Source organism: Micrasema longulum, unplaced genomic scaffold (assembly GCF_059751315.1).
Source record: "Micrasema longulum isolate JH-2025_06_02 unplaced genomic scaffold, ASM5975131v1 h1tg002874l, whole genome shotgun sequence".
In the NCBI taxonomy this organism is placed as follows: domain Eukaryota; kingdom Metazoa; phylum Arthropoda; class Insecta; order Trichoptera; family Brachycentridae; genus Micrasema; species Micrasema longulum.
In genome coordinates, this window is record NW_028279995.1 from 62,404 (window position 1) to 74,156 (window position 11,753).

An 11,753-nucleotide genomic window follows, 5' to 3' on the forward strand; every position below is an offset into this window, starting at 1 on the left:
TTGCTAGTTGTCAAAAGTCATATAAAAATCATGTTTAAGCGAGCATTTTTTGCTTGAATTGGGATTTTTGGAGTTGATAACCGCTTTGAAGTGGGCACTTTTTATCACAGAAGCCTATTGAAAATGTAAATGAAAACTCTTTTAAATGTTAATGAAGTAAGAAATGTGGACTCGAATTTCAAGGTCATTCATTGGTTCTATTCGATCATATGATGTCGTAAGTAAGTAGAACATACCGAGGTAGATACAAGTAGAACAGAAGATAAGTATACCGTCTCGATGTGTTTAGATGAAGATAGAGTTAATAATTGAGGCCCAGACCAATATGTAGTAGGCCTTGCATCTAGTAGGTATTGAGCGTAGTAAACATTTTTTATTTCTTTTATGAATTAAAAAGTGTGACATCATACCTCGATTATTGGTTTTTAAGTAAGAACTAAAAAAAATATTTCATGAAATCAATTTTACATATGAAAACATTTGCGACACGTCAAAAATAAATACAATCATTCTACAATAGTCCGTAAATGCGATTGCATAGAGTCTATATTTGCTTACAAATTTTTGTTACCTGTGATTATATTTCTATCCGCCGAACACTTGTCCGTCACACGTATTTTGACTTTTTGATACGTGGAGCAAAATTTGAGCGAGGAATTCTAACCTAGATTTTATTCAATTCTTCACCCGCTGTGTTTGGTGGTCGGCTTCTGCGTCATTTTTTTCCTTTTTCTGTGATAAAACAATATTAAAAATAAGATGGAGTCGAAGATTGTTTTAATTTCTTTCGTTTTATTGTCTGTTTTGGCGTCGGCGTTCTCAAATTCCTGCGCGAATCCCGAGATAATTGCAACTTCGTTCACCACCCGCGACCCCGCTGTTGTGACCCACACAGCTTTCGTGACGGAATTCACCCTGAAGTGCTCCAATGCTCTCCCCGCTGGCTTCGTCTTGTACGCCGAAGTCGAGGGCAAGACGATGCCGGCGGCTAAAGTCCGAGACAACAAATACCAGGTGAGCCCGCCACTAAAAATACGCTTAAAAAAGAAAGGCGATCCTCTGGAGTTCAATATAATTATAATAATCCGTGGAATAACTCTGCCGACCGTTTCAAGTAAGATTCTTTCACACTTGTATAATCTTGGGCAGAATGCGAGCTCCGTATTTTCTACATATACATTTGAAATTACAAATCAGTGACAAACATATTTTTTTATAAAAATTATCATCTTCAAAGCCTGATCCTTACCCGATGGAACATCGGTCCTGTAAGATAAAATAAATGCAGCTTATCGCAACTATTTACTATAATTAACATATTACAACAGAGATGAAGAACATTTAAGAGAAGGTAATATAGAAGTCTAGGCATCTACAGGGCTTATGACCTGTCAATGGCTGGTTTAAGTGGCCACTCTACACACTGTGTAACATTCACCATTCTGCCTATATTTGAACATCTATATTCCTTCAATTCTTTCATCTGTTGATGTTTGTGAAGTTAAAGAGCTGAAACCTTTATTTATGCGGGTATTTTTTATTTTTTATTTAAAGGAATAACCCGCTAAGCCTATATTTCAAAGGCCTGTCAGCAGGTGTGGTAGTGTAGTATTTAGTGAACATGATAGAAATAAAATAAAAAGGAATCGATTCATTAGTAACAAATACAAGTTCTTTAGAACAGAGCTCTGAGAAACATTCTTGGTCTGAAATGGGATTCCCATCTCAAAGATCTTTACCGACAGAAAAAATCTTCCTTTGAAGGTAATGGCACTGCATGACATAACCAGCACTATTTTGAATATCATAAACTTTTCACAATCACAATACAGGAAACTCCACACCATTCCAATCGTGTTACTAAATATTCGTTCGCTGTTTGTCAGGTCTCCTGGATTGAGGAGTCAGCCAGAGGGGGCGAGCGTCGCGTCCGCCTGTACTCGGAGGCCGGGTACACGGCCCTGAGGAAGGCCATCCGCTCCGAGGAGCCCCTGGATTCCGTCCCCGCCCTCAGCGAGATCTCCATACCCTACTCTGCAGGTAATGTCCTCAACTCGAGGGAATCTATTCTCAAAAAGTACCTTTTGTATAAGTCCCAAATTTCTAACCCACATTCAAATTCAAATTATGAACAACTACTAACTCTTTTTAATTTTAATTCCCTGACAAAACGCCGTATCGTTTACGATATAAATTTTTTCTATAAAATATTAAACTATAAAGCGGCAGGAATATAATATATACTGCCGAAATAACAAAATTGTCATTTTTCATGATACTCTCCCAACTTTTACGAATAATCTCTTAGGAATAAATGTTAGTTAATAAGTACTCACATACAACTTATTTTTCATTGTATTTTATACTGTAAAAGAAATTTTAAAAATACAGTTAAAACTTGTTTACAACGATCACGGATATAATAAGGAAACTTTAGTTGACATTTTAGTATGTGGTTGTCTCTGTACATTTGTTCACTTTTATAACGAGCTTCTTCTCGGACATACCGAACTAAAATACTGTCAAAAGTTGAGAAAAAAAATCATCAACTATCATAATCATAAAAATAATTAAATTATTGACTTTTTGGAGTCTGGCTGACCACACAATCTTAAGTATGCATTTTGCAGAAAACAGCCAGATCTAATATTGAATCATACCTCATTCAAACTTTAAATGTATAAGGTGATATTCTGTATTAAAACATTTTTTTTTAAAACAATAATGAATTTTTGAAATACTTATGTAGTTACCCACATTAATTTATTTAAGAGAGCTAGATTTCTGGAGGCATTAATCTTCCCATCAGCATGAGATCACACCTTGAGATTTTTCTAGTGCTGTGGGTCTTTTCTGCAAATTAAGAAATGCCATTTTTGTGATCGACACTATTTTCAGAAGGTGATTATTACAATTTTTTGTATGAAATCGGCCTGGCTGTTTCTAGCAGAATATAGAAATGATCTTACTGCACCTGATAACACAAATAGCTAATTTTTACAAAATTGTGGACTGGACATTCAACCGTCGTAATAACCAAGTTCGACAGAATTTACAGCATAAATCAGTCATGGACACGTCAGCGTGATCTAGAATGGGCAGTAATGAACGATGTTTATTTTTGCAGGTTTCGGGGGCCCCTGGGTGAACTCTGAAGTGATCGCCGCCGTACTGGCCTTCGGCGTTTCCTACGTAGCCATCACCAACAAGAGGAAACTCCTCTCATAAGTTGTCGTCCGACACTCCACAAATGACGCCAAGAAGCTCGCGAATCAACAAATGTTATATTATTTTAAGCGCTTTCCAAGACAAGGTCTGAATTTCACCCCATAGGGAATTATCAAGATTGACATATTGCCATTTTTATTTTTGGCCAGTCATCTCACGACTGCTGAGTATACTGCCGTGCAATGCCTAAACTGCCGTAACTCAGAAAATCCACTTTCGAGAAAAACACAAAAAACTTTTCAAACAAGTAAATCGCAATGATATTGATAAAAACTTTTGTTTTTTAAATTTCATCTTTAAATCTGAATTTTTTGCAACAGAGAGCTTATGGCCTGTGATTGGCTGGTTTGAGTGTCCACATTTCACTTCAACATTCACCGCTCTGTCCTTGTTTGAACATCTGCATTTTGTCAGCTTGTTGGCGTTTTCTCAAGCAAATGAGCTGATCTGGCTGAACTGTTTCAACCTTTTTTACTATTAAAATATGTTTTGGTTACAATTTAATTATTTCAGACCGGTGTTCATTCTAACATTCATTCAATTTATTATGTCGTGTTCATTAAAAAATAATATTTAATAATTTGTACGGTATAAAAGATTTTTCTAAAATATACTCAAAAAATTCTAGTGATTCATTAACAGAATACATAACATTCAGGTCTAAAAGGATTCAACCTATTTTCATTATATATTTACAAATAAATGTCACAAAATATTCCATTATATGTCACACAATGTCACAATTTTTCTCAATATTTATGATTAAGAATTATAGTTTTAAGATATTTTTTGTATTATTTTTCCTTGTTATTATTTGTGGAGTTATTATAATTTATTTTAATGAAATTAATAAAACAAATTTAATTGTAAATGCTTTATTATTCAAAACATTAGAGTAAATGTTGGTACATTATTGGTGGGCCAGAAGTTTTTGCATTTTTGAAACATGAAAAGAAAACCACAATAGTTACTCCCATTGTATATAGTTCCTCCGCTGCCGTCCTCGACACGACGTCCTGCCCCACGCCGCTGTCTCCCGACAGCCCGTAGCCCGAAGTATGCCCGCCATCACAGCGTGGTGGTGATTTATAATAAAAAACCATTATTTTGTTTATTTTCCCATAAACATTGTTACTGTAAAACATTATTATCGAAAGTCAAATATAATGGTAAGCTTATTTTTATTTTATTCAGAAAACATACAGTCATACATAATAAGTATTAAAAGCAACAATTTTTTAACATAAAAAGACCCATTAAGTTTTCATAAATTATGCAAAAGATGTAAACATTAAATGTGACAAAAAAATAAATAAATAAGAATTTCAAGTGAGAAAATAATAATTGTTAACATTTGCATTTTCCATGGAGGTAATAAATAAAAATACCGAATGTACACTCCGAGCCATCCACACACACACATGATCGCACATATTAAAGATACGCAAACATATACATTACATGCGGCACATATACACAGCATAAACCACTCAAGATGCACATTCAGCAACTATCCCAAATAATCGACCCCATGAAGAAATTTTCTGTACAAATGCAACGTGCAGTTTAAAATGTCTACATCAATACTGAGTTCGTTATAATTTCTGTGCATAATCGCTTATTTGTATGATTCGCCCTGGAAGCCGGATCAAACGACCGTTCATTAGGTCTTTTAATTCTTGAAAATAAAGCGATGAGGATTGTACTGAATAGAAATATATGAAGGTATTAGAAGCAAACTAAAAACTCTCCATTGAAGGAGTTACTGAGATGTTTGCCAAAAACTTTGGAAAAATAATTGTGAGATTTCTAATTACGCTTCACCAAATCAATGCCAAGTTTGCGGTGTCAAGTAGTATACTTGAAACCTGTTTTTGCAAGATTTAGAGATGGTTTTGAATTACGCTATTATTTGGGTAGGTGGTGGTTTATGCATGGTTTATTTTGGCATTAATTTTCCGTTTTTAAGGGAGATTTCTAGTTTGCTTCTAATTACCTCATATATTCTAATGTAGAAAGAATGCATAAAGAAGTTGGCTTGCTCACAGTAAAGCAACGAATAAAATATAATATGGCAATTTTTATACATAAAATAATTAAGGAATAAATAAAATAAAAAATATAACCAAATTTAACCAACGATGTCATACATATGAAACTCAACATAAAATTATCAATGATGAGAAAAACGAAATCTCAGAGCTCACCTTACAAGAAATTAAAACTTTACAATGAGTTAGGTACCTACCTGAAGAAATAAAAGATGTGGAACTGTATGAATATTAAAAATTAAAATTAAAAAAATGTCACTGAGAAATTTTATATAAAATTGTGATATTATCAATTATATATTTTTAGAATAATAATATTTGTGAAAGCAAATTATTCTACCAAATCCCAAAAGGAACACTTTCACACTACCAGAAGTCAAACTAGATGATGGGTCATGGGGTCTACCACAAACTCTGAATTCGGGCAAAGAGAATTCAGATTTCTGGGCCCCAAAATATTCAATATTTTACGCAAACATTGCAAAACCATGACCCGGATTCAATTGAATGAATTTGTAAAAAATTGGTCATTGGGTTTAGGTCGAGAAAAATCGGAAAATGGACTCAAAATACATTCTTAAATAATAAATGGTGTGAATTAATATTGTATAACTGTATAGTAAATTAACTAGAAGGTAGTAATGTTATTGTTTATATTTGCATAAAAATTTCTGCCTTAAAACAGGCTGTACCTAGTTAGGCAGACTAGACATGATCCAGAGAAATCTATTACCTGAGTGTGTAGTAGATACAGTAGGTAATTGTTATTTTTGTTAATAAACTATGATTATTATTATTATCAAAAGTTCATATTAGGTGGGTAGGTAGTTAGTACCTAGTTCTTGAGAGATGATAAAAGACTCGAGTTTTGAATTTTGACAGTAGTAAAAATCGGTTCGTTTTCGTTCAATGTTTAGCTCCGGTAATTTACCATATTGGTGTGTTTTTGTGATTGTTTTCAAAGTTCATTTAGTTTTTAAATGGTTGCTGGTTAAGAAGTACTTCCCTGGTAAGCCAAATCTATCATTATTTTATTATTTTGATCTTAATTTAAGTGGCGTAAATTTCACACTATTGAAATTTTCCTTTTCCCTAGTAAATTGTAACAATAACTTGTTTGTTTTTTTTTCTCTTTTTTTATGAGATTTTTCATTTACATATCAATACCTTTAAAAATGCCTTGAGCCCTCGATAATTATGACGTCTAACTCGTGCCCAAACGCTCAGTCATGCCCAACGCGTATTTGTCGTTCTTTGATCTCCCAGCCAGGCGTAACGTTAAAAATGAAAACTGAAATGCCTGCTTGTGTCGTGAAAGCGTGTAAAAACCTTTCGGATAAACGTTGTAAAAAGGATTGTGTAAATTTTCATTGGTAAATATTTGTTCATGAGTGATTAACAAAGCTTAAAACAATTACCTAATATCTATATAAATCTATTTATATATATATAAATGAATCGCCGTGTTGTCTCGCAAAAACTCGAAAATGGCTTGACAGATTTACGTGCGGTTTTTTGCAAATTTTTCTAATTTACGTAGGTAGGTACTCGAGGTTTACAAATAATAACATCTTCAATATATTGAGTAGAAAAAAAGTTGGAAAATAGATGTGTTTTCATCGATTTTCCAGGGTTGTATTCGACTGAAATGCGTATTCTAAAAAAATTGTAGAATGTTGTTTCTTTGTAAATTAAAAAAGTTTGTATTTTAACGTTTACAAACAAAACATATTTTCAACCGAATTGATTAATTTCCCAACAATTTCTTAATTTCTACATGTTAACCAATTTTTAATAGATTTTTAGCAATGTTTAAAAAAAAATTATCGACATTCGGGACCATAGAATTAAGAATAGTCCAGAAGGAGCGTAGAATCATATTTGAATACATCGGACTGTGTCTAATAATCCCCCCACTATGCCCCACTTTCGCCGCGCGCATTTTTTGTGTCGCCGCGTAATTTTGCACGACGGGAAAAAATATAATCATAACACAAATGTAAGGTAAAAAAAAAGCGATCTGTTAATTTATCTAAAATTTTATTGCGCTCGCGGAAATATTGATTGACACAACAGAGTAGATAAGTAAAGGGTCATTTAATAAGAGTAATTGAATTAATGAACTTTGAATTTAAAATATAAAAAGAAAATTATATTTTACATAAAACGGATATTTTTATATCATGTTAAATAATATTTGATGTTTTAAAGATAATGTCGGTCAAATGTCCACCACAGAGTTGTTTAATTTGAGGTCCAATTTCATTAGTTCTCTCATTAGATGAGCAAAGTAGGGTAAAAAAATGTACTACCCTGGCAACGCTTACGAAATGTCCATTTTGATTTCTTCGACAATCTGACAGATGGCAAAATAATTCAATTTTTAAGTAATGTATTTGCTACTTACACATTAATTTGCAAATTACACATGAAATGTGATTCCATCCTGTTTCTTTAAGATCCTAGCAGTATTTCTACACTTTAAAAGGACACAAAACAGCATAGTTGAATTCAAATCAGGAGTTGCGTACTGAGCGACGTCTACAAAGAAACTAATGGGTCAAAACGTAAACCTACGTCATTTATGAGTAGTTTAGTCGCTTTCTGTTTGATGCTCGTATTCGGTTTCTGGACTATTCTTAATTCTATGCGTACTACTTAAATTTTATGATAAATTAAGTGAGGTCAAAAGAACCCAACAAAACATAAACACTCGTTCAGCAACACAAATTAACTGTATTGTCCCACTTGTATAAAATATCTACCGCTTTTGGTAAAAGGCAATATAATGTAATTGCTCCAAAAACATTTAATGATTTTTTGCCAAATATAAAAGACGCAAAATGTAAAGCAAATTTTAAAATAAAAATAACTGCACACGTAAATAGTTTAACGAGAGATTTTTTGAAAAATATATGTAGAGAAAAAACGTAGTACTTTATATAATTGGAACACATATTATTTTTATTTTTATTTATTTCATTACTTTATATTTGTTTATTATATATTATACTGTATTATTTATGTTAAAGTAACATTTATTCTTGGCACATATATATATACCTTATATTTGTATAATAACGATTTTTAATTTCTTACATTTGATTTCCTAGGCATTTATAATTAAGTAGTTTTATTTTTTTTTGTTATTGTCATATAAGTATAGGACTACTTATTTTATTTTATGAACATAAACGGCAAATCTGCCTTTTATACAAATTTATAATACTAACATATTTGGCTAAATATATATATATTTTTTTTAAAACATAAATTTCCTTATACCCAAGATTTATTTTAAAAAATAAACCTAAAAATTATACAAGATTTATATTTAAAAAATTATAAAGCATATTCAGTAGAAAGTTTAAATAATTCAAGAATAAATGTAAAAAAACAAAATTAAATAATAAAACATTCTAAAGTAATACAACAAGAAAATCATAAGTACGGTTTCATACAGCCGGGCAAAGTGAACAAAAAACGGTATATATATATATATATATATTTTATGAAATGCATGAATAAATATATATAATTACCATTCACCATCTTTGAAAAAGTTCAAAAGATTTGTTCTATCGGAACAATACCCTACGATAAACATTTATTTATTTATTTGTATACGGAATTTCGGCTATTTACATATATGTGGTATAAAAATAAAATTATAAAAAAAATCGAGTATGAAATATTAATATACTCGTACTGTACACATTATAAATTACTTGAAATACATATATATTTTAAAGAAATTATACAATAACAAAATACATTAATCAATCAAATTATAACTATTCCAACCGAATCTCCTGAAGATGATTTGATCTTTTTGATAAAAATATGTTGGTCACTTTATTAAATATATATTAGATACGTGGGAATAACTATTGCCGAGTTCATGAAGTCTGTTTAATACGGCATTACAAGTATACACTGTCCGTGAATTGTTGCTACAAAACGGTGGCACCTGTCTAGTCATTCTTCCAGGCACCCTGAAGTTGATGAGAGATAATAGTTCAGGGTAATCCCATATTGAATTTACAATTTTGAATAAATTTAAGAGGTCTATAATTTTTCTTCTATCGTTAAGTTTTAACAAATTTAATGTTTTTAGTAAAAAAAACGTAATTTAAAAATTCATGACTGATTCTAAGTTTAAAATTTATATACCGTAAGAATTTTTTTTTGACTCTTTCAAGATAATTTTGATGACAGTTGTAGTAAGGAGTCCAAATTAGAGAGTTATACTCTAACTGGCTTCTCACTAATGAAGTATACATCAACTTCAAAGTGCCTATGTTTTTGAATTCCTTAGTCACACGTAACATGAAGCCAAACATTTTTAGAGATTTACTAGTAATATTATTTATGTGCCTAATAAAGGATATTTTTTTATTAAAAACGATACCCAGGTCGCGCACCTCAGAAGTTGAGCGTAATTGCATATTACCCATCAAATAATCAAATAAAATTGGGTTATTTACTCTAAAAAAATTCACTATGTGGTACTTATGCTCTAAAAGATAAAAAATCTCCATCTTAGAACAGGCTGAGCCACGTTAGATGGAGACTATCCTTAACAGAGAACACTCCGTTTTCATTTTCAATTCACTAGTTTTATATAGATTCCCTGTTATTAAATATGTATACTAATTTTATGCAATAAATTTATAAAATAAAAATAAAAAAAATTACCTAATATTCGAACATAAATATTATATACACGGTACAAGGACGCAGCCTTGCCTCACTCCAGTGGAGGCCCCGAACCAATCCGTCAAAGAGCTACCGATTCTCATGCGATATTTGCTATCTATGTGGAGCGCTTTTATAACAGCAACAATCGTTATTTAAAGAATCTTGATTTTCTCCAAAAAAATGTATGGTATGCTTCTTAGAGTATATACATCATACTCTAAGGTATGCTTTACCTTTTAATTTCTAAGAATGACCTAGGTAATCAATGAATTGGTTTACAATTGTAATTTCAGTCGTATTTAAATGCGATTCCAAAGAATTTAACATTTTGATGGTGGGCAAAATTACCTTAATTTTCGTCCATGTTTGCCCGCAAACATTATTTGTTGAACTGTAGCTCATAATATGGCGCTTTTGTCTAAGAACTACTTTAATCAATTCAAGAGCAAAATTGTCGTTTAAACATATTTTCAATAGCTAACCAATAAAATATTCGTCTAAAAACAAGTGGGAAAATTTACAACTTATTGGCCTTAGGGTTGTCGAAATCTGGTTGATAACTTGAGAAAAATTATAAATCTTCTTTATTTTTAAAAATGTTTCATTTAAGTACACATACCAATAATCCTAGTCTTAATTACCTAAATGTTAATTTTTAATATGAGGTAGGAACACAAATTTTCAGAAAGGCAAACATAGTTATGTTATGAGAACTGTTTCAGGAATATAGTTAACGAACAACTAAGGAGGTTAAAACCAGGCGACATCAGTTATAACAATTATGTCGGAATCTAAGTCCATAGCTACGAAAGTGGAAAAATATCGTTTGAGGGTAGATAATAATGGAGGCTGGTTAACTCCAGATATAACGAAAATGAACTTATATAGAAACGAATTATATACCATGCAAAAAAATAGGAATGCTTCAAAAACTCTTAAAAAGCAATATAAGGAATATAAAAACACTTAATTAAGAAAGGCAAAGAAGAATTAAATTAAATTATCCACAATAATGATAATATTTTTGAAAATCTAAAATACCTAACGTGTGAAAAACCTTCACAATACTTTTAATTTAATTTAAACTAATAAATAAGAAAGTGACAACCCTAACACATTTTTTCGTTTGGGCAAAATTGACACCCCCGAGACTCAACTTACGCGGGTTAATTTGCCCACCGTCATAATTCTTGATTTAAGCTACTGACAGCACATAATATAGACAGGAAATGATCTGAAAACCTTTGTCTATATCATGCAACAAGAAAAACTAACGTTTGTCTTTGCCATCGAGCAGTATATTAATAAACACCGAGTCGTAATTGGCCCGCAACAAATTACACGCGCACTTTGACAGGTTCTGACAAGCCACTGAGTAAAGTTTGTGACATGAATCTACTTTTCTCCTTAATGTACCAAATTTACCGGAATCAAATAAATTTTATTTTTTAGAGGTTGAGCATAGATTAGACTCAGTGAGCAAAATATACATTAAGGGCAAAATTGGACGGTTTCGCGGTACCTGAGGTGACAACGGACTTCACTGTGTAAATATTACACCTAACATATTTTAAGTAACGATGTCACACGATATTAAGTAAACAACACAGCTCTAAAAAGCGCCTCTTGTAGTATTGACTCTAATATGTAATTTGAAACCTACGGACACCATACAAACACTCATCACCATTCTCCTTCCCGAACCCACGGTGCATAGGGCGCTGCATTTGTAAACCAAACGCAACGAAGCTCGATCATCTGTTGCTGGACTGA

At 31.8% G+C, this 11,753-nt stretch overlaps 1 protein-coding gene across 2 annotated transcripts; it reads left to right on the forward strand.

The window, feature by feature from the left end:
- Positions 1–603: 603 nt before the first annotated feature.
- On the forward strand, positions 604–4,099 carry Tapdelta (Translocon-associated protein delta). Of its 2 annotated transcripts, XR_015825094.1 has the most exons (4): positions 604–1,014; positions 1,887–2,040; positions 3,128–3,319; positions 3,350–4,099. XR_015825094.1 is itself a non-coding variant. In XM_088241387.1 (3 exons), the coding sequence occupies exons 1-3, from the start codon at positions 760–762 to the stop codon at positions 3,226–3,228; spliced, it is 510 nt and encodes a 169-aa protein (XP_088097513.1). In that variant the 5' UTR covers positions 604–759; the 3' UTR covers positions 3,229–4,099. The 2 variants fall into 2 exon arrangements, 1 of the variants encoding a protein (XP_088097513.1); XM_088241387.1 differs by having other exon boundaries at positions 3,128–4,099.
- The last annotated feature ends 7,654 nt before the right edge of the window (positions 4,100–11,753 follow it).